We start from the raw sequence: 24229 nt of genomic DNA on the forward strand, positions 1-24229 counted from the left end.
GTCAACAAATACTCATCTATCTATGCAGTGATCAAATATGTATTAATTATCTGTTTTGTATCAGTGACTAAGCTAGATGCTATGAAAATATTAATAGCAGTAAATATGATAGAGTTGTACTTAAAGACTACAGAGGATTCTTCAAAATCACATATTTGTGGAAGTTACACTTTTCTGACTAAACAAGAATAATCAGAATGTAGACCCTAAAAAGAAATCCAAATGGTGGGAAATCTGATACAACAAACAATATTTTTTCAATTGCAGGAAAAAAATAAAATAAATGAAAAAGAAAAAAACAGTTTTTGAAAATAATCTAGTGGAAACCCATTGGTTAAAAAGACTTGAGACATATACAAAAATCACAACATGTAAACTTTATCTGAATTTGATTCAAGTGATCAGACTGTATAAAAACTATGAAACTTATGAGACAAATTAGAAATTTTTAGCACTGACTGGATGGATATTTGGTGATATTGAAGAACTACTATTAATTTTTTCAGATGTAATAATAATTCTGGATTATTTTTAAAGAGCGTTTATCTTTTAAAGATATTTATTGAAGTAGCTGTGTAAGAAATGATGTTTGAAATCTGCTTTAAAATATTGGGCTGAACCATATGAAATTATTTTTGCAAGTCAAAAATGGTTGAGTATCTGCAGTTTCATGCATATAGGGAAGTGGACAGAGGTACTAATGTAATAAAATGGCCATGAGCTGATTGATGTTGAAAGTGGGGTGATGGTCTATGAAGTACACTTGACTCACTTGCTTCCTTCCTGTGTGTATAAAATTTTTCCATAATAAAAAGTTAAAATAAGGCCTATACTGTGCTATATTTAAAGTAAGTCACCAACTAAAAATACTGAAAGTGGAAACTAGAGGTCTCACTGCTGAAATACTCTAGCTAAAATATTCCTTTTCCATTGAAGAAGTAAATGTGTCTGAAATTTTAACAATTTACCTGTTTTCCCCTCTAACTACCTTCACAAGTCAAACTGAAGTATATTTTGTGTGTGTGTTTTTCTGACTATTTTGACTCAGTGGTTTGCTTTTAGACATTGTGCTATCTGGATAATTTGGATTTTCCTTCAACAGTTATTCTGGAGTAGAAATCAGAGTACTTGGCATCACTTTTAAGTTCAGTTCTAAGTTACCATGTGAACTTGGCCACGTGTCCCGCTGCCCTTGGGCCCGTGTCACTCAACCCTCTCATGCCACCGTCTCCTCATCTGCTAACAGGGTGCGCTGAAGCAGACCACTGTCTCTCTGATGGTCTACGGGCCCGGACTGTAGAGTTTGCTCTTTGCTTAGCAACTGAAGCTCATTTTCAGTTTCTCATGGGATATTTGGTGATTCTCTGGCTTTTGAACAAGGGGCCCCCCAATCAACACACAAAGACCCTCACAGGGTAGGGGATTTCAGACTACACAGCCGATGGTAAAGCTCACACGCACAAATGCATCCCTATGGAAGACCTTTGTGAGTTATGAAAGCTAGTTCTATATTGAGATCCACACAAATAGAGGACTTGAACAGACCACAAACTAATAGCCTATCAAGGGAAAAAAAAAAAAAAATATATATATATATATACACACACACACATAAATATATACACGTAAATATATATATACACACACACACATAAATATATATATACACACATATATATGTGTGTGTGTGTGCGTGTGTGTTCAGTCACTCAGTCACGTCCAATTCTTTTGCAGCCCCATGGACCGTAGTCTGCCAGGCTTGAGGGGCCTGGTGGGCTACTGTTCATGGGGTCACAAATAGTTGGACACGACTGAGTGACTAAGCACACACATATATAATGCACATACATATATAAATGTAGGTATTTAATATAAGTTTATAATACCCAATATACTTTAAAATATATTTAATGGCCTGAAAACATACTTGATATTATCAGACAGTAGCGGGTTGCTGGAGCTTAGCTGGAGCTAAGCGACCAGCTGGCAAGACGTTGCAGGGGCCAGATGGAGGCCTGAGACTGCCAGGCTCAGCGTGGATTTGTGAGTTCATTCATAAATTGTTCAGGGAAATTGGATGAAGCAGGGGAGGTGTGAGTACCTGAGCCCACAAGCGGGTACATGCCAAAGAGGAGACATGAAAAGCACAGAAATCACAACAGCAAAGGAAGCAAGATTAAATACTTTGCAGAGACCACATCGCTTGTCTTCATGAGACAGACTATGAATCACTAGTAGGATCACAACTTTGCCTCCTCTCTGCACAAAGATTACCTTGATGTGCTTCACTCTGTCCTCTTTTTCTGTCTTTGGTTTCTTTCCTGTGGCAACAAAAACAGTTCGGGATTAACCCAAGAAGAACTGAGAGACATTTCCCCTACAGTAAATTCTTTCTGAAACTCTCAGTGCATTTATTGCTGTAATCTGCAGATGGTCAAGATCCCAAACGTTTCTTTTCCTTTCCTTGGGGGCCCTGAGAGTCATTTTACCCAGCCAAGTAAGGGCAGAATTAACATCCACCATGGGAACAAGGGTTGTATCCTTGCTGTGGCTACGATTGTGGAAATCAAGAAATCACAAAGGCGCTATTTAAGTGATGGTTGTTTTAGCCGGTAAACATCTTTATCTACCTTTCTTAGAAGGTCGCTCAGACATGGGCAGCATCCGGTAGACTCTGAAGGCGTTGTTCCCTTTCTTTATGCTTTTGTCCTTGACTTCCTCAATGTCAGGCAAGGAGTTCATGGCACATCGGAAATTCGCCTTCCACGTTTTTGGGTCAGGTTTATCTATTCCTGGTTGATGCTTTCCTAAAAAAAAAAAATAGTCGAAAAAATGAAGGTTAAGGGGAAAAAAAAGAGAGAGAGAGGGAAAATTATTTCCAGAGTAAAAATTTCTGGAAACAGGACTGCTGGCGGGTCGTAGAGACAATGCTTTTCATTCCAGGCCACGCCTACACTGAGCAAACGTCCTGGTTTGTTCTGAGTTGAGAAGGTTCTTGGGATGCGGGAATTTTTGTTTTAAAACCCAACAGTTTCAGGGCAAACTGGGACAAACTAGTCACCTTGGGTCTACAAAACAGCTTCAGAGAAAATAAAGGTAGAAATCAGTGTGGAGAATCACAGTAAGGAAAAGAAAAAGCTAGAAGGTCAGGAAGGTTTCCTTGGTGGCTCAGCTGGTAAAGAATCTGCCTGCAACGTGGGAGGTCTGGGTTCAGTCCCTGGTTGGGAAGATCCCCTGGAGAAGAGAACGGCTACCCACTCCAGTATTCTTGCCTGGAGAATTCCATAGACTCTATAGTCCATGGGGTCGCGAAGAGTCGGACATGACTGAGTTACTTTCACTTCACTTCACTTCAGGAGGCCAGGAGACCAACAAGCATAAGTCACTGGAAGGTCTCTTTTTCAACTGACTCTCAAACAAACAGTTCCCTAGTTAATGAAATTATAAATAAATAGCTACATAAATAAACAGCAAATAAATAATAAAAAATAAATAGCTAAATAAATAGTAAGTATATAATCAAAAATAAACAGCTAAATAAATAGCAAGAAATACATAGCTAAATAAATAGTAAGAGAAACAGCTCTCTAGTTATATTATAAATAAATATAATCTCGACTACCTTTGGGGGAAATAATTCGACCAAGGTTTACAGCTCCAGAACAAATCAGTTCTACATCCCCCTGGTACACACCTGGAGAACTTCATCAGAAAACCACATATATATGGCTGAGTTCCTTCACTGTTCACCTGAAACTGCCACAATATTGTTAATCGTATATATCCCAATATACAGTATTTTTGGTGTTAAAAAAAAAAAGAAAACCACATGTCCAGGAAATGTAAAGACTCAGTTTCTATGGAATGGGTGGAGCATCACTTCTGAGGGATGAGTCTATATCTCATATGTCCTGGATGTGTCTGGAGACAAGTCACAGGTTTATCAGCACTATCTTCATGAAAAGCCAAGGCATTTCATACATGCAGTAAAAATAAAAAGAAACAATAGCTAACAGTCTATCATATAAGTGAAATTTGCCAAGAGAGTAGAACTTAAATATTCTCAACCAAAAAACAAAGTACACTTTAAATATCCTGCAATTTGTCAGTTATACCCTGATTTTTAAAAAGCATGAAACCAACCAAAAAAAGCAACAGTGTCAGCCTCTGGAGATGATGTGGGATTCATACCTGTATGGATGGCCCAGTTTCTAAAGAGGGGTGCATCCTTTTCCACATCCCACCCATGTCTAGCAGCATGCATCCAGGGGATCTGAAAAATCTTCTTTTCCTAAAAAAAAAAAAAAAAAAAAAAGTAAATAAGAACTGCAGCCAAGGGTTTCAGGCCATCATTGCAGAGGGTTCTAGCTAGTTTTAGCTAGTAAGACTCCCCATTAAGTAAAATCACTGGGTTTGCTGAATGTCTATGGTAAACCAAACCCACTTCCTCACTATGACCCAAACCTTGACAGTCTACCAGGTGAGACTGAGAGGCAGGTGGAGTCCTGTATGCTAGAAATAAATTTCAAGGTCAAAAGTGATGATCTGGGAAATGCCAATGTGCTTCATTATCTGTGCCTCCTGTTTTACAGGACCACAAGTACATGGATGGCCACTGACTGAAATGTCTATGGCTTATGATTTATTTCTGTCATTTGGTAAAGAGGAACTCCAGCTGTCTCAGGTAAATTAAACATTCGGCAACTCTAGCATGGAAATGGAGAAGGCAATGGCACCCCACTCCAGTACCCTTGCCTGGAAAATCCCATGGATGGAAGAGCCTGGAAGGCTGCAGTCCATGGGGTTGCTGAGGGTCAGACACGACTGAGCGACTTCACTTTCACGCATTGGAGAAGGGAATGGCAACCCACTTCAGTGTTCTTGCCTGGAGAATCCTGGGGACGGGGGAGCCTGGTGGGCTACCATCTATGGGGTCGCACAGAGTTGGACATGACTGAAGCGACTTAGCAGCAGCAGCAGCATGGAAACATATACACTAACATAGGTAAAATAGACAGCCAGTGGGAATTTGAGGTATGATGCAGGGAGCTCAACCCGGGGCTCTGGGACAAACTAGAGGGGTGGGAGGTGTGAGGGAGGCTCAAGAGAGAGGAGACATATGTATATACTATGGCTGATCTATGCTGATGTATCATAGAAACCAACACAATATTGTAATTATCCTTCAATTAAAAATAAAGAAATTTTTTAAAATTAGGCAACTCTCCAAAGCAATACTCATTTCACTGCTAAAGGGAAGTCGGGGTGTCTGAGGCCACTGTCAGAGACTGAATCTCTCAATCTGCTCATGCAGCCAACAGAAATGAGAGATTTTGTTTTAGGGACTACCCTGGCAGTCCAGGGGTTCAGTTCAGTGGTCATGTCCGACTCTTTGCGACCCCATGGACTGCAGCACGCCAGGACTTCCTGTCCATCACCAACTTCCGGAGTTTACTCAAACTCAGGCCCAGGGGTTAGGGTGGGTGGGGTGAGGGGGCGGGCGTGGCACAGGTTTGATCCTTGGCTGGGGAAATAAAGATCCCGAATGCCAGATGGCGTGGCCAAAAATACATAAATAAAATAAAACAAAATAGAGAAGTTAAACAAAAAAACCTAAAAAGATTTTGTTCTAATCCCTATGTGTCTACTACCCTGCCTGAGGAGAAAGCAACAAATATAAACAAAGATGTACCAATTATGTGAGAATGATACTCCTTTTCTGAAGAAAAGTCCCTCAAGTACAATTCTTGTCATAGAAGACCTTGTCCATCTCTCTTACATCCCAACTCAAAACTGCTTAAATCAACCCTGGCAAATGTATGACTAGAAACTAGTGCTTTGGAAACAAAATAGTAAAACTACTTGTGTGAAACCCAGTTTACTTTGCATGTTCACATGGTCTCAGTTTTGGTTCTTACAACACCCGAAGGAGCTGGGTATATGTCACTATTTCCGCTTTACAGTTAAGGAAACTGAGGAACATATTTAAATTATCCATTCAAGGAACTCACGGTAATATTAGTAAATATCCAAATTCAGAACCTAGGTCATGTGATCCCGTATTCAATCACTAACTCACACTGCCCGTTGTCTCCCAGGGTTTAGATTTAGATTTCCTGACCTACAACAGATCCGCTGACTTGGATTCCATGGAGATTAAAGACCAAGAAAACTGTATTTTTTTAAAACCTCTCAAGGTAGGTCTGATCATTTCTAGGGATGGGGGAAAAAATCTCTGCACAATACACTGGAGCAGGAAAGTAAATGTCAGGAGGGATTTTCCACCACTTTGGTTTCACACAATGAAAGATACAAACGGGCCCCACCGACCCAAAAGGGACTTGATGCTTCCCACAGAACCAATCACAAAGCCTGAACTAAAAATATGTCAGAACATTTCAGGGTTCCCCAGAACTGTTAAAGGGGAAAATTCCATGTCTATAAAACATAGTCAATAAAGAAGAACTGAAAGTGAGAGGTTTGTCATAAACACTCCGTGTTCACGCTGTATCATCCACCGAGAGAGGGCAGGGTTTCAGGCTGGCCAGTTTCAAAAGGGCGGTGATCTGAAGAGGGTTGAGTGAAACTTTATTTTTTACGGTAGATGAATATCAGAGCACAAAATCACTCAATGCAGGTTTTTAACATTCCCAGGGGAAAAAAAAAAAAAACCCATAAATTTATCTCTGAAAGAATTTTTCCTGAAGTGCACAACCAGAATCTAAAGGTTTATGCTTAAAGATACAGACCCTTAAAGAATCAGACTCTTGCACTTTTTTCTAGATCAAAGGTGATCTGGGATGACACAATCTGAAATCAATCTCCTGAGACACAAAATTGATTCTGATAAGTAGATCTTTCCAAGCGTGTGTGTGTGTGCACAAGCACACACAACTTAGTGATTCAACAACAATAGCAACAACAAGCACACACACACCTCCAAACCCAGTCTCCCAGAAATCATGCCCAAATCATGAAACCATGCCCAAATCATGAAACCATGAAAGTAATGATTGAACCTGGCAATCATCCACCATGAATCCCCTTGAAATGGGCAAGGGACCTAAACAGACATTTTTCCAGGGTGGCTGTACACACTATGTATGGAAGGACTGACCACAACAGCAGATGTAGAGACCTCTGCCCACCTGTAGGCAGGAGAGATGAGCCGGCTCAAATGGAGAACATCTGAGATAATTTTGAGCAACGCAGAACAAACATACCTTGACCCCCAAGCGGAATCCAGCCTTCTTATCTCCCATGGCTGCTTCACTCCCCCAATATTTGTAAGATGTTCTAATGTCACTTGCTATTTTTGTTTGGACTTCTCACTGTGTTCTGAGATGGCCTGATATTTACACAAGTACAAGCCTGCTTTTAAAGTGCAGAGCAGGAAAAGGTCGGAATTACCCAATGACCTCCAGGGCTCAAGGAGGGGGCCTTGGCGCCTGGGTCCAGGCAGACCTCCACGGAGAAACAGGAACCTCAATAATCAAGGTGGGAATCAATCGAAGTGATAAGAACAGTGAACCTGGATGCCGCCTCCTTCCTTCCTCAAGAAACAGCCCCAGGAACCACAAAATCAAGCATGAGGACACACCCAGAACAGACCTGGTCTCTTCAACAAGCCAATGGAGAGACGGCAAAAAAGGGAGCGGGCGCTGCTCATACCCAGGAACCAAACACAACCTGGGGGTCTGCTGTGGCTTCTGATGGAACAAATAAATCCTAGAAAGATATCTGGGGAATAGTCAGGTATTCTGAATAGGAACGGGACAGTAATGGCACTTTAAATGATGACTAATTATGATTATCCAATTGGTAATGGTATTGTGAATCCATAAGAAAATGTTCTTGGGTCTTATAGATATACCCAGTCAGAGAGTTGCTTTAATCACCTCCCAACACACAGATTTTTTTAAACTCTTAACAGTTGTTCAATCTAGATGTGAGTTTTAAATCTAGAAGGGAATTTGCTACACTATTCTTTCTAGTCGTTAGATCATTCAGGCATACTAAATACTCATAATAAAAAGCAACTGGCCCAAGCCACAGCCACTTTCAGAAGCTAGGTACAATGCTGCTGTGCAAACCTTCTTATTGCTCCTCCAGAGGAATCCAGAGCACCTGTTCCATCAGCCCCCACCCCCTCATGTATTGGAAGCAGGAGATGCACACAAATTCAAGGTGTTCATTAGCCACCTATCTATCTTCCCTGGTGGCTCAGTGGCAAAGAATCTGCCTGTTAAGCAGGAGATGCAGGTTCGATCCCTGGGTCAGGAAGATCCCTGGGAGAAGGAAATGGCAACCTACTCCAGTATTCTTGCCTGGGAAATCCCATGGACAGAGACTGGTGAGCTCCAGTCCACTGGGTTGCAAAGAGTCGGATACAACTGAGCAACAGACTTTCATTCACTTCCCCACCCCTTCATGTACTGGAAGCAGGAGATGGAAACAAATTTAAGGCATTAATCAGCCACCTATTTATCTCTCACTAGGAATGCACTGGGTATGATGGAGTCTCCGTTTGAGAGCGATGTGACCATTGATAACCCAGTGTTCTTGAGTTTAATTATCTTACAAAAACAGAGTCACCGATGTCCCTCCCCTGCGACGGTCAAGACAGCCCTAGTACATGGCCAGCCTGGAGTGCCTCCCTGTGAGCACCGGGAGCAACAAAGCCCCGAGGGTGGCACAGCTTTTCTAAGACTCACAACAGCCTTCAGCAGAAGAGAATTGGGGATGACCTAAAACCACTCAGAATGCAAGTAGGGATTCTTGGGTTTATGAATGGGCAGGGAATAACAGTGGGGTCTGAGTGAAATATTTATGCAGACAGCCGAAAGCCAGCAAGGCTAAGTTAGCAGAAACCTATAAACAGATGCCCTGGGGAGGTGTGGGTACAGACAGGAAATGCCCCGAGGCCACCCAACATCTACAGTGACTACAGCCACAGGGCGTTTCCATCTGTGTTGGGCCCTCAGGCAGCCCAGGAGCTGCGGGCACAGCATCATCCTGGGAGGTGCCATCTGCTGCAGCCACTGCCCCCTCTCTGTCCTTCAGCCTGGCGCATGCCCAGCCCAGCAGAGGACAAGGGGATGGAAGTCTCCTGTCCTTCTGCACCAGGGAAGGCACTCAGGAGCCAAGAGCCAGCTGAGTAAGGCTCCACACGAAGGATTGCCTGAGGGGCACTAGTGTTCAGCTGCACCAAGAAGAATCCATTCACTTTCTGGTCCTCTTTAGAGCCCAGTGGACTGCAAGGAGATCAAACCGGTCAAACCTGAAGGAAATCAACCCTGAAAATTCATTGGAAGGACTGATGCTGAAGCTGAAGCTCCAATCCTTTGGCTACCTGATGCGAAGAGCCGATACATTGGAAAAGACCCTGACGCTGGGAAAGATTGAAGGCAGGAGAAGGGGACAACCGAGGATGAGATGGTTGGATGGCTTCACCGACTCAATGGACCTGAATTTGAACAAACTCCAGGAGATAGTGGAGGACAGAGGAGCCTGGTGTGCTGAGGTCCATGGGTTCTAAAAGAGTTGGACACAACTTAGCGACTGAACAACAAAATCCAAAACACAAGGACACAGGGGTTTGAGGAAAAGGTATCTCGGTGGACAGCCCCAGTGAAGAAGTAGCTCTGAGAGGGGGTGTAAGCTTCCTTGGGCTGTCATAACAAACTGCCACCCACTGAATGGCTTAGCACCACAGAAATGAATCCTATTATTTTTCTGTGGAGGCCAGAAATCCAAAATCAAGACATCAGCAAAGGCTCTAAGGAGAATCCTCCCTTGCCTCTTCCAGCTTCCAGTGGGTCCAGGTGCTCTTGGCTTATGGCTGCAGCACTCTAGTCCCCGCCTCCTTCTCCACTTGGCCTATCCCTCTGTGGGTGTGTCTCCTCGTTTGTGTCTTTTTTTTTTAAGATTTTTTTGTTTTCATTTTTATGCAGACCATTATTTTAAAGTCTTCACTGAATCTGTTACAATATTGCTTCTGTTCTATGTTTTGGTTTCTTGGCTGCTAGGCATGTGAGCTCTTGGCTCCCTGACCAGGGATTGAACCTACACCTCCTGCACTGGAAGGTGAATTATCTTAACCACTTGACTGCCAGGGAAGTCCCTCTTCTGTGTCTTATAAGTACCCTTGTCACTGGATCAGCCCACCAGGTAATCCAGGATGATCTCATCGACATCCTTAAGTTAGTTACATCTGTCAAGATCCTTTCTCCAAATAAGGTCACAGCCACGGGTTCTGGGGGTCAGGACATGTACATATCTTTGAGGTGGGCTACCGTTCAACCTACTACAGACAACACACTGCAGTGTATTAAGAACCCTCTTGCAGAAGACGTGGTGATGTTCGAAGCATGCCACTGGGTCAAGCAAGCCCAAACGGGTGGGTGGGTTTTGAAAAGGAAAAAGCAAAGGCAAACAACTGACTTCTCTTCAGAAATCAGGAACATCTGCTTTAATTTCACATCCTAAATCAATATAGGCAATATTACCAGTTCTTCAGAATATATTCCTCCTAAACCTATGAGCCTTGATTTCCTTGTCTGCAAAATGACAAAAAAATCTACCTGATGACTTGTCAAAACTCAACATTCAGAAAACTAAGATTATGGCATCTGATCCCATCACTTCATGGCAAATGGATGGGGAAACAGTGGAAACAATGACTTTATTTTTGGGGGTTCCAAAATCACTGAAGATGGTGACTACAGCCATGAAATTAAAAGATGCTTGCTCTTGGGAAGAAAAGTTACGACCAACCTAGATAGCTTATTAAAAAGCAAGAGTCATTACTTTGCCAACAAATGTCTGTCTAGTCAAAGCTATGGTTTTTCCAGTAGTCATGTATGGATGTGAGAGTTGGACTATAAAGACAGCTGAGTGCCGAAGAACTAATGCTTTTGAACTGTGGTGTTGGAGAAGACTCTTGAGAGTCCCTTGGACTGCAAGGAGATCCAACCAGTCCATCCTAAAGGAGATCAGTCCTGGGTGTTCATTGGAAGGACTGATGCTGAAGCTGAAACTCCAATACTTTGGCCACCTGATGCAAAGAACTGACTCATCTGAAAAGACAGTGATGCTGGGAAAGATTGAAGGTGGGAGAAGGGGACGAAAGAGGATGAGATGGTTGGATGGCATCGACTAGATGAACATGAGTTTGAGTAAACTCCAGGAGTTGGTGATGGACAGGGAGGCCTGGCATGCTGCAGTCCATGGGGTCGCAAAGAGTTGGACACGACTGAGCAACTGAACTGAACTGATGACTTGTTTCTTTGGAAGAGGCTAATTACAAAGCCCCTCCGGGATACAAACCTAAAATACTACAGACACAGCAAGGCTGGAAAAATACATTGTTTGCCCTAAGACCTTAGAATATAGGACAGGTCATTTGAAATGAGCATATGCTTTACTTAAAATATTTCTGTTTACTTCTATGCCATCTTGTTTCAGAAGGGACTCATTTAAATAGATACATTCAAATATAATACACCATTACATTTAAAATAGATGAAAAAATAGGTAAACGAGAAGGAAGAAAAAAGAAATAAGACTGAGAGATATCGGAGAAGATAAAAATGAAGGAACAATATTCATACAAAAATTAGGCTGAACAATATCTTGTACACTTGTTAGGAGTGGCCACAATCTGGCTGTCAGCTTTCGGCATGTGATGCAAAGGTAAAGCCTGACCTGCTAAATTATTCATCGTGTCCTTAAGATTAAAAACACAGGGGGAGGTAGAAGAGGAAAAAAGACACATGCTCAGAAGAACTGTAATACTCCTAGTAGTGAGAGAGAAATCTTTCTTGGGCTGTCTTAAAGAAAGTATGATGTAGTCATTGCTTTTCTAGATTATAACTGAGTATTTCCAGGCGTTCTCTATTTTTACATCCAATGGTTTCCTGATTCATCCCCTAAGAGTCAGGATCAGTTTCAGGATCAACTAAACTGAGAGTTTTGAGGTTGAAAAAAGTAAGAAAGTATTTATGTACATATGTGGGAGGGGGTTGTAAAGGACAGAATACTGCTTTTTTCGGACAGGTAGGCACACAAACAAGAGTTTCATAATAAAAGTAAAATCATTTTTTTAAGACAAAAACAAAAGTTTTCTTTACGTAGAGAATACTGAAAAGAAAATCAATATGCTCCTTTCCCAATAGAAAGCCCTAGAGTTTCCATGTCCTCCAACCCTAGAAAACCAGGAGAAGCAAGAAAGAATATTCAGAGATGGAGAAGGGTAAGAAGCACTGAATAGAAATACAGCCCGACGCTTCCCACAACAGTCATCCGTGAGACCAGAGCCTCAACTCGGGGTCAAGGCTACAGTCTGAAGTGACGACAAATCTTTTTATGATTCTTGGATATTTTCATAATCACTTTTGCTTGGTTGGTTTCTGTAATAAATAAGCATACTATTTTGAACACAAAGAACAATTTTACTTGCAGCAGTCCACACGCAGCTGCTTTTAGTAGGGATCTGTCTCACACAGACACAGACACAGACACAGACACACACACACACACACTTACCTTGCTAAGCCACTTCAGCCCTGGTATCATATTTGAGTTGATCTGTTCTTCCAGCCACGGGCGCATACGCATCCTTTCCACCGGCATGGTGTCTTTCTGCAGAAAAGCAAATACAACATCAGGCATTTCTGCAGCTCACTGTCACGTCCGCAGGTGAAGTCTGACACCATGCTTGACTGACTGTACACTCCTCTTTCTCAAAATCGCACAGCTTATGTGTACCCAGGGGCCGGGGGGGGGGTGGGCTATGAGAGCGTATTAGGGGCTTTGCCCTGGAGCATCCTGCCCCACTCATTCCCAAGGGGCTGTCTCCGTGGGGTGATGGTGAGTGAGGGCCATGCCTGCTCTCAGCTAAGAGGGTCCCATGATGCAGAAACGCAGCCAGTCAGAGGGCTCGGATGCCTAACGCTGGGTTTTGCGCACGCGTGCTCAGTTGCGGCCAACTTTTCGTGACCCTGTGGACTGTAGCCCCCCAGGATCCTCTGTCCATGGGATTATCCAGGTAAGAATACTGCAGTGGGTTGCCATTCCCTTCTCCAGGGGATCTTCCTAACCAGGGATCAAACCTGCATCTCCTGTGTCTCTGGCATCGGCAGGCAGATTCTCTACCACTGTACCACCTGGGAAACCCTAAGGCTGCGTCTTACCCCCTCCCAACCCGTGTTTGTTTACGGCAGATACCTTCAGTGTATCAGGTACCCAGAGGACCAGTGTTTTACAAGTACCCTTTGGCATCATCTTCGTAAGAGCCAAGGGTGGACGCAGTAGCCATTCCTTTGGGATATCTGAGTTATTGACAAGCTTCGAAATCCCAACACAGGCACGTTTGGGCAAGCTCTTAAGATATCAGTTCATTTGGTGTTAAGGTCTTTCACCAATTAGCCATCCCCTCCTGATGTAGTCTGTCTCCCCACAGAGCACACCAGCCTCCTCCTCTGGCTTCAGCGTCACTTTTATGTGAGAGCATCTCTTATTCAGAGTCCTCCCTCAAGGATCTTTCTTCACTGCCACGAGTCCCCTCTGATCTTGGGTCACCTTTCCTCCACCAGTCCACAAAACACCTCTCCCTCCTCCTTCCAGATGCATTTCTACACAGTCTATCCCCTGCCCACCTAAATATACCCAGAGCGGGATCACTCACTCATCTTCAGCCTATTTACACACAAGTTTCCATTCGACGCAAAAGCAGAGACAATGGTGACCCAGTCTCCAATTCCACAGGACTTCATGGACAGTGGGACACGATGCTATTTTCAACCCTTGGCTGCCCCATCTATCCTTGGCTCAATTTCTCCTCCAGAAACGAGCTCTGGATATTCTGTTCCGATGACTTCGGGTTGGGATGATCACAGTCTCAGTAACACTCTCTTCCAGCTCGCAGAGAACTTCCTGTCTCCTCTGTGCCCAGCCCGCAGCTTGCACCAGAGGGCAAGCATCACTATGAGCCACCTGGAGCTGCACTCTCTGCCAGAAAAGCCTATTTTGACTCTAGAATTAAGCCTAGCCCTTGCTTTTCCCTTGGACCTTTTCCCTACTTCTGACCCACTCGCCGTCACAGACACCGCCTCCTCCTTGCTCCTCTTCCCCGGCCTCGCCAATCCCGAGCCATGCTCCGAGACCTAGTCTCCGCCCTTCTCCCCACAAGGCCTCCCAGACACGCCAGCTGCAGGAATTCCTCCTCCTCTACGTCCCACAATGCCCACGATCTTGTACTGCTCATCGGAAAATCAAACATTGCTATAGGGCAGCTATTCTAAGGTTGTGTTTATTCTTACTAACTCTTACCTTTTTAAACGGAAACTTCTCAGCTGTGCCCACCCTCTCCTCTTTCCAAAGAGTAAATTCACTGAGAGCAGGAACTCCAGCTCTCATAGGTCTTTGGATAATCCTACAAAACCTAAATGCAGCCATCCCTCCCAAGAGAGGTGTAACATAAGGACTAGTTCTGAAGGTCAGCCAAGATGGGGTCACCACGGCTGGCTGGCCCTGTCCACTCATTTGGTGACTTCAGGAGTGAGAGGAACCGCAGGGACACCACGAAAGGACATGGAAGCCCCACGTGGCTGCTTTGAGTGGGTCTCAAGCTGTTCCAACCACTCACTCCTTCATCCACCGATTTACAGGTCATGTATCAAGAGTGACGCTCCAGGAACAGAAAGGAAGGAGATGGTCCCTGCCATCTAGGGACCCCCGGTCTAGCAGGAGACAGGGGACAAGACAATTCTTACAGCCCAGGGCACCTCTGGTGTACAGAATGATAAGGTTAGAGTTCTGGAAGCATGGGGGAAAGTTGTCCACATTAGATCCACTGGGTGACCAAGCATGGTGAGGGCTCTGCCCAGCTGACCCTGCAGATCCTCCTTCTTAAAAAGATCTCGAGACACAGAGAGGAGGCAGGTAGGTCTGGGCAGTAGAGAGGGGCGAGGAGGCATGGATACGAGGTGACAAGCTCTTCTGAGGGGACAAGATGATAAGCAGAACCGCTGTGGCCCAGGAACCTCTGCAGCCCTACCTTAGCTCAGCAACACGGAAACATGCCCCTGCTTTCCATCTGTAATTTATAACATGTTCCTCCCCTATTTGGTTTTTTTTTTTTACAAACAACCCATTTAGGAAAAAATGGTCACCTGAAATAAGGCAAAAAACTTTCTATCTTTAAAGCCTGTGTGGGGAAATACAATCAATCTTTACTCACTAAGTATATTTCTATCACCCAGATTGATCCTTGGGGTGTTCCCTGGCCCTTCACAGACATGCCCAGAGACGTGGAAATCCTGAGTCAGCCGGTGCACATGCTCCCAACTAAGGTCAAAATGGTAACATGCTGCCTTCTTATTTCAGCTCTCACACTATAAATACGTGTCCTTTTCACAGTCTATCCAGTGCAACATTTTTCACATTTTCCTGCCTTTCTGTCAGTGATTTTGCCATTTAAAATGGCCCCCAGAGTGGGCTGTCTGAAACGCTGTCAACCATCTCTAAGTGCAAGAAGGCTGTGACGTGACTTTTAGAGAAAATACGTGTGTGAGATAAACTTCCTTCAGGCATGAGTTACTGCTTGTTGTCTACAAGATGTAATAAATATGGAGTCTTTAAAACAGAAGCACACACACACACACACAAAAACAGAAGCACGTAAAACAAGAATACATATCAATGAGTTGATGAAAATGTGATCAGAGGATCACAGGAACCTAATGTCTTTGGAGAAGAGGGAAATGCAGACACAGACACATAGAGAGAGGAGGCTTCCCAGGTGGCTCTGTGGAACAATCTGCTGCAATGCAGGAGGCACAGAAGATGTGGGTTCAATCCCTGGGTCAGGAATATCCCCTGGAGGAGGAAATGGCAACCCACTCCAGTATTCTTGCCTGGAGAATCCCATGGACAGAGGAGCCTGGCAGGCTACACACCCTTAGGGACTCGCATAGAGTCAGACACAACTGAGTGACTGAGCATACACACACACACACACACACACGTGCAGGCACAGTCACGGGGCAGACAGCCATGTGAGGACAGAGGCAGAGACTGGAGTGACGCAGCCACAAGCCAAGGACTGCGTGCAACCACCAGAAGCTGGAAGAGGCCAGGAATGACTCTCCCCTGGAGGTTTAAGAGAGAGAACAGCCCTACAAACACTTTAACTTGGGGCTTCCAGCTTTCAGAACTGTAAGAGAATAGATTTCTGTTTAAGTCACACAATTGGTGGTACTTTGTTACGGCCACCCTAGGAAACTTAACGCAGAAGATGTTAAGTCTACAGTTAAAGGAAGTTGGGACAGCAGACAGTGCAAAGACCCCAGCAGCAGGACCAGCTGCAGAAGGCAGTCAGCAACAGGGGGATGTCAGAGGCAGGCTGACCCCACAGGCCTGCAAAACCACACTTAGGACTTTGGTCATCATCCCAAGAGTGAAGAGAAAACTAGAGATTTATACCAACCAATGATATTATCAGTGTTGTGAACAGTAACAATAAGAGCTGATTATAAAACCTAGACCAGGCCTCCACCAACGTTAACGCACAAACAAATCTCGATTCAGGAGGTCTAGGTGAGCCCTGGGATTCTCATTTTCTAACAAGCTCCTAGGTCATCGGACCACACTCTGAAGAGCAAGGCTCCAGACTCACTTGGTTCTTCTGGGAAGAGTCTAGTTCTTTACTACAAAGTCTGGTCGTCCCAGCAGACAGCCCTCCTCCACTAGTCTCTGTGCAACGTGTTCTGCGGTGTCATCTACCTATTGACCCAGTCCATTTACATACGTCTTTCTAACAAGGATGCAGCTCAGCCAAACCTCAATGTTTACCGCTCACCTAGCCAAACTCTATGGAAATCCCACATATAGAAACTGTCCTACATCTTTAGTCAGGACTGTCATAAATTATAAGCAGATTTTTAGGAAAAGCAAATACAGCAAGTATCTGATCAGAGCAGGGAAAACTATTATCAAGTGCTTCATTTATTTCAGGTTCCATGGTGTTGTGTTTTTTTCTTTTTTTAAAATAGCTAGGACATCCCCGATGATACACAATGAAAGCTCACCCTTTTACACGGAAGCACTTCCTCTTTCTTACTCGATTTTAGAGCCTGGCTCCCCCTCCCATATACTAAACAGGTAATGAATTACCAGTGGTCTTGCCACATGATCAAGAATAAAAAGGTTGCCATTTGACATAGATTTCTCATGACTGTCAGAGGCTGAGTTCGCATCTGTGAAAGGAAAGGAAGGTGGAACTCAGCATTGATCTAGCACAGGCCTACGAGGCACGCGCTCTCCAGCTTCCATCAGTGAAATTCAAGGAGCTAGCTGGGTCTTCCTTCTCTGATGCACATTTCCCTTGGGCAGAAACACTCAGGCCACAGGAAATCTGAACAGAGTTGAAAAAGTCAGGGAAGACAAAGAGGTGCTATTTTTGCCAAGAGGACCGAAATACATCAGAAGCTTGGACCTTTGTGTTCCAGTTCTGACATTGTTGACTACTGTGCGTCCCTGGGTCAGTCACTCAATCTCTCTGATGGACACTTTAATCATCTCAAAAAAGGAGGGGTTTCACAAAGATAATTTCCAAGGTTATCTGTGACTCTAGGAATCCTTTTGTAACATAAAGGCTCATAATCTGATTTATCTTCTTTTGTAAGCTTCATTTCCTGTACACGGTGCATTAAAAGTGAAAAACTTAAATTTTATGCTTCTATAAACCTAAACATGGTGGCTTAAATGGTAAAGAATCTGCCTGCAATACAGGAGACCCAGGTTTGATCCCTGGGTCTGGACGATCCCCTGGTGAAGGGAATGGCTATCCATTCCAGTATTCTCACCTGGAGAATTCTATGGACAGAGGAGCCTGACGGGCTACAGTCCACGGGGTGGCAAAAGAGACAAACACAACCGAGTGACCACACTTTCAAACCTAAAATATGAAAAATCAGCTATCCTAATATCTTTGAGATTTGGGGTTGGGATCATCTTTGAAACGATGGCACTGATTATAAATCAATTCAGTGCACGGCAAGTATTTAGAATATTACAGGCATCAGTGCTGCTCCATGAAGGCACAAGAGCTGTCCACTGTGTTTCAAGGGACAAACTCACATCCCCCATGCAGCTGACAGTGCTGACTCTGGTCCTGATTAGTGCCATTAACCAAGATCTTGAATTTTAACCTAAATAACTGCGGTTTGGCTTTTAGAATAGTAGGCCACTTACTAAGCACTTACTACATGCTAGCCATGAAAACCAGGGTTTTCTGGGAGCTTCTCACTTCTCTTCAACCCCAGAAGGTAGGAACTTTATTACCCATATTTCAGATGAGGGGACAGGTTGGGGAACTGCCCAGGAGCCCAGACTCTCATTCAGGTCTGTCTGCAATGCCCAGGCTCAGAAACCCTAACATCTGCCTTCCTCTTGCTGCAGAAAACACTCAGATGGTCTTTTAACTGTTCTACTTATAGAGACTTTCCCAACCCCTCTCTGATTTGCATACCACTGACATGTTAATCATCCTAAAACACCACTTAAATCATGTTAATGTTCAGTACTAGAGACTTCTAATGTCCTTGCTGGATTTAGAGAATAAAACTCTGGGCTGAGAGAGGGGGGTTGCTTCTGGTAATGGCATGGTAGGTAATTCAGACCTAACTCCCCTAGTGAATAACTAGGAAACCTGAACAAAGTGTGTTTTTAAAAATATGGTTAGAAACACCAGAGAACTAAAGAGGTGGTAAAGAATTAGGAGGGCAAGATCTGGGGGAAGGAAGGAATGCAGAAGGTAAGCCTGATACTTGGGGCTGCTCTTCTCCAAGCCTAGGAGCAACTGCAGAGAACTAAAGAGGTGGTAAAGAATTAGGAGGGCAAGATCTGAGGGAAGGAAGGAATGCAGAAGGTAAGCCTGGTATTTGGGGCTGCTCTTCTCCAAGCCTAGGAGCAACTGCTGAACCCAGAGAGGAAGCTTCAGGGCTTCGAAGCTGAGCAGGGCTGTGGACACTTCCAGTGACCAGGGGCCTAAGAACTGAAGTCAGAAGCCAGCTAGGAAAAGGGAGTCCTGGGAACTCCCCACTTCCAAACACGAAAGTCGTGTAAAGGTGTAAAACGAAATGGAAATAGACTAGCCTCAAACACTAAAGCCTGGCTTTTTGATCAATCTCAGTCCTTGATCAAATTGAAATGATCTGGAACTACCAGAAGTCACCTTAAAACATATCTTGAGGAAAGATAACATTTTCCTAAGATTTATATTCTATCTGGTGTTTTTCAGATACAACGGCCAGCATTCAATCAATATAGCTAGGAATCCGAGGATGAAAGACAACAACAACAACAAAAAAACAGAAAACCAAGGAACGTAGTAAACAATAGAAACGGACCAATAGGGACACATACACAGATTTTAGACAGAACTGATGAAGACACAGACACCAATGTTTCCAGACATAGCCTTTAAACAACCATGCTTAACACATTCGAGGAAATAAAAGACAAGATGGAAAATCTTTTCAGAGAACTGAAAACTGTAAAACTGGAAATTCTACACTAAAGGATAACTACCGATAATTTCAAAGTAAGAATTCAATGGATGAGTTTACCAACAGATTAGACATCACTGGGGGAAAAATGTGAGCCACAAGACAAAACAGACGAGAATGAAGCACTGAGGCAAGAGTGGGATATGTATAATAAAGGATCAAAAATCCGTAACCCTGATAGATTGTACTTTAGACCTAAAAAGTCCTGGTGGTTTAGTAGCTAAGTTGTGTCTGACTCTTTTGTGACCCCATGGACTATATGTAGCCCACCAGGCTCCTCTGTCCATGGGATTCTGTCCATGGGATTCTCCAGGCAAGAATACTGGAGTGGGTTGCCATTTCCTTCTCCAGAGGATCTTCCCAACCCAGGAATCAAACCCGGGTCCCCTGCATTGCAGGTAGATGATTTACCGACTGAGCTATGAGGGAAGCCCAAAAGGTCTAGATATTGGTAGTTGGAAGTTCTACAAAGATAAGAGAGAAGAATGAGGTAGAAGCAATATTTCAAGAGACAGTGATCAATTATCATCTAACCACAAATTTATACTCACTGTTGCTGCTGCTAAGTCGCTTCAGTCGTGTGCAACTCTGTGCAACCCTGTGCGACCCCAAAGATGGCAGCCCAGCAGGCTCTGCCGTCCCTGGGATTCTCTTATACTCACTACAGATCCCAAACTGACTACTATAAATAAAGCCACACCTAGACATAGTGTAGTACCTTTGATGAAAACCAAAAATATAGAGAAAAATCTTAAAATCAGCAGAAGAAAAACAGGTTCTTAAAGAAAAAAAAGACTCATGACCTTCAAAAAACACAAAACCCAGAAGCCTTATAGTGACTACTCAAGAGAAACCATGGACCACAGAAGATGATGGAAAAGATGCCTTTAAAGCACCTGAAGTAGGACTTCCCTGGCGGTCCAATGGTTGGGACTCTGCATTTCTACTGCGTGGGGCGCGGGTTCAGTCCCTGGCTGGGGAATTAGGATCCCCGCATGCTGTGTGTTGAGACCAAAACAATTAAGTTAAAATAAATTTTAAAAAGCACCCAAAGAAAATAATTGCTCTTTTAAAATGTTAAATACAGTGAAAATTTCCTTCAGGAATGAAGAGGAAATAAAGGCATCTTCACTTAGAAGCAAACCTAGAGATCTTCTACCAGCAGCCCCGCAAACGTCAGCTCCCAGTTACAGCATCACAGATGGTGCGTCACAGCGTGGTAAGAGGGCAGGCAAAAGCCTGGGAGCGAAGCTGCTGATAAGCACAGGGCTTAACTTGGAGGCTGTGTCACAGAAGCCAATCACAGTGGTGCCCAGCCCCATGGCTTCTGCAGCTGCGTTTGTTTTAAATATGCCTGTGCAGGCTTCTTCTTGTCCTCACATAGCCACGTGCCAGCCCTCTCATCAACCGACATAAACGTCACCCTCCCAACAAAAGCCAACTCAAGTCCGATTTCACCCATTAACCCTCTCTCACAGTTCTAACCATTGGACCATCTCCCCCTATGGATGTATCGTCTGCAATATCCATTCATCCATGGTACCACCAAATATTTATTCAACACACATTATTACAAGAAACTGTGTGCTATGCTGAGGAGAATTCAAAGACGTGTAAGACCTGATCACTACCCTCGAGGAATTAGTAAATTAACTGGGGGCATGAGACATAAATTACATAAAGCTAACTAATAATACTATAATTATCATAATAAAAGACTGCAATAGAGATCAGAAGGCAGTGGGTGATTAAACGCCAACTAGGTGAACTCATTCATAAAGCATTATTAGATGGGTTCCTAAGCGAAAGCTTTATGGTACAGGAAGACTTTACAGGGTAGGGCGGGATCACTTACGTAGACAGAAGACTGCAAGCCAAGTCAGGCAAGGTAAGCGCTGGTGTTTATGGCCAAAGCAGAACTAAGGAAGGCCTCTTTGCTGATGTGGACAGAGCAACTGATTCACGTATCAACGTGGGGCAGCTTCATAAGAGTCAGCCAGCGTTAAGAAGCACAGACTGGCTAGTTCACATATCAATATATTCATCGCAAACCCTCACAATCGCCTTTGTCAGTTAAGTATTACTATCCACATTTTAGAGATGAGGGAAAGCCTAGCTTACAAAGGTACATTAAAAAAAAAAAGTGTCCAAGTCACCCAAGGCCTGAGATTTGAATCTGGGAAACAAGATTTGAATCCAGGTCTTGCTGGGGGGTCTCAAAGGCCCCACTAGACACTGGGCTTGTTTGTTTGCAGGGTTACTTAAAATTCCTGAACGGCCACGTTTCATCATGAATCAAGCACTATTCCACACATGAAGGCAAGGAAGCCAGTGGCCAGAGCTACTGCTATGTTGAGGATGGTGGCTATGAGGAATGGGAAAACACACAAGTGGTGATACACTCGCAGGAATATAATATAGCAATTTTTAGCGGTAATTTCTCCTGGATAGACAGTGAAAGTGAAAGTGGAAGTGAAGTCGCTCAGTCCTGTCCGACTCTTTGCGACCCCGTGGACTGTAGCCCACCAGGTTCCTCCGTCCATGGGATTCTCCAGGGAAGAATACTGGAGTGGGTTGCCATTTCCCTTCCCAAAAGGTAAGTTCCTCTTACATGACATCCTGTGTTCCTCATATTCACTTTTATGTACTTTTTTGAAAAAAAAAAAAAAAAATAAGAATTTCAGCTCAAAATTATGTGAACTTAGAGGAAGTTAGAATTGAAAATTTAAAATCACCATCACCATGACTGTTATCATCATTATCTTTATCCCCATCACACTGGTTCAAGTCCTTACTAAGAATGAGATACCAATGCTAATAACACACACCTAATACCTCTGCCACATAACACTGAGCAGAGTTTCATGCATTATACAGTAGGTCCTTGCTGGTTATCTATTTAAAATACAGCAGTGTATACCTGTCCATCTCAAACTCCCTAACTATCCCTCCCCCCAACGTCAATAAGTTCATTTTCTAAGTCTGTGAGTCAAGAATCAATTATTTTTTATTATCCTAGGATACTTTATATGCAGTGTAATACACACACTTAGGATCATTAGCAAACTGCCTTTCAGATTTCATATGTTAGTAAACAAGTGAGTCATGGGAAAACAGGGAGGCCAACGGTGAATAGATTTCCTCATCAATGGAAAATAACTGCATATGAAATTAAAAGTCTAAATACCTCTAAGTACCGCAGAGCCAGTTTCCCATACTGAGAATTATCCAAACTACCGTTTTGCATATTCACCACTGCACACCCACAAATTTCTTATTAGGCATGTTTTCTATACCCTTTGAGAAGACATTATCAGAGCTCCTTTACAAAAATTTCCCTGTTTCTGACCACAAACTACCCTGGCGCCTGAAACAGGGCGATTTAGCCTCTGAATCACAACCATAAGCTGACAAAGAAATTTGACTTACGGCCCCCACACATGCGCACGGCCCGCACACATGCGCTCCGCGCCCACACATGCGCTCGGCCCCGGCACACGCGCTCGAAAGACACCAAAATATCTCTGGTTTTCAGTACTGCAGGTGAGCCAACGGTCATTCTACAAAACAGTTCACAATGTAGCCAAAAGAGAACAGAAGGTCTCCACCCAGGGAGGAAGCCTTGAACATCCACGCCACACCGCACGTCTGTGCAGGTGTGCGCTCCCCAACGAGAGGGTCCACTTCCCCCCGCCACGCTCCGCATCCCTGCTCCGTCTCCCAAGAATGTCCACTCTCGGGGCCCACTGCTTCCCAGACACAGCTCCCAACCACTTCACTGCAGACAGGTCTCACTGCCTCCCTCTTCTTGTTTACTCACATGGCAAAAAATCAGGACTGGGCTGAATAGTTGCTGTTTAGTCGCTAAGTTGTGTCAGACTCTTTTGAGACTCCATGGACTACAGCCTGCCAGGCTCCCCTGTCCCTGAGATTCTCCAGGCAAGAATGCTGGAGTGGGCTGCTGTTTCTTCCTCCAGTGCAACTTCCTGACCCAGGGATCGAACTCACGTCTCCTGCTTGGCAGGCGGATTCTTTACCACTGAGCCTCCTGGGAAGCCCCTGGCAGAATGGTACCCAGTCATAATAATAATAATACCATTATAGATTTATGGTTTATCACTTCACCAGAGCTTTCAAACAGTCTCTGTCTTGTTGTTCCTTCTTCATCAGTGTTTCTCATTCTCCACGGGAGCACTTTCAGATTTTTCTACCCTCACTTCCACACATTGATCCCAGCAAATGATTTTGCCTCCCACCCCAGAGAGAAAAACAGAAGGCACCACTCTTCCTTCTGAATGTCTGACTCCTTTCCCTCTTCAGACTGCTCTGTGACCTCCTTTCATCCTTCTTCAGACCAAGCGGGTGGTAATGTCACTCTGCAACAGGGAATGTGGAAGATTTAAGAGGAGAAATACTTAGTATGATCATCTCTGGGTCCATCCATGATGCTGCCAGTGGCCTGCTGCTGCTAAGTCACTTCAGTTGTGTCCGACTCTGTGTGACCCCAGAGACGGCAGCCTACCAGGCTCCTCTGTCCCTGGGATTCTCCAGGCAAGAACACTGGAGTGGGTTGCCATTTCAGAGATGACCATTCTAGGTGAAGTAAGTCAGAGGGAGACAAATACCAAAGGATAGCACTAATGTGTGGGATCTAAAAC

General features: G+C 44.0%; 1 protein-coding gene across 2 annotated transcripts in view; it reads right to left on the reverse strand.

Moving 5' to 3' along the window:
• Positions 1-24229, reverse strand: part of IRF2 (interferon regulatory factor 2) — an 84175-nt gene that overhangs the window by 29798 nt on the left and 30148 nt on the right. For both annotated transcript variants that reach the window (XM_040243044.1, XM_040243043.1), the window contains 4 exons: positions 12547-12642; positions 4192-4291; positions 2631-2807; positions 2275-2321 (listed from right to left, as the gene is read on the reverse strand). In XM_040243044.1, the coding sequence (XP_040098978.1) occupies positions 2275-2321; positions 2631-2807; positions 4192-4291; positions 12547-12633 (411 nt within the window). In that variant the 5' untranslated portion in view covers positions 12634-12642. The remainder of the gene's footprint in view (positions 1-2274; positions 2322-2630; positions 2808-4191; positions 4292-12546; positions 12643-24229) is intronic.

This window comes from Oryx dammah, unplaced genomic scaffold (assembly GCF_014754425.2).
Source record: "Oryx dammah isolate SB20612 unplaced genomic scaffold, SCBI_Odam_1.1 HiC_scaffold_7, whole genome shotgun sequence".
Lineage (NCBI taxonomy): Eukaryota > Metazoa > Chordata > Mammalia > Artiodactyla > Bovidae > Oryx > Oryx dammah.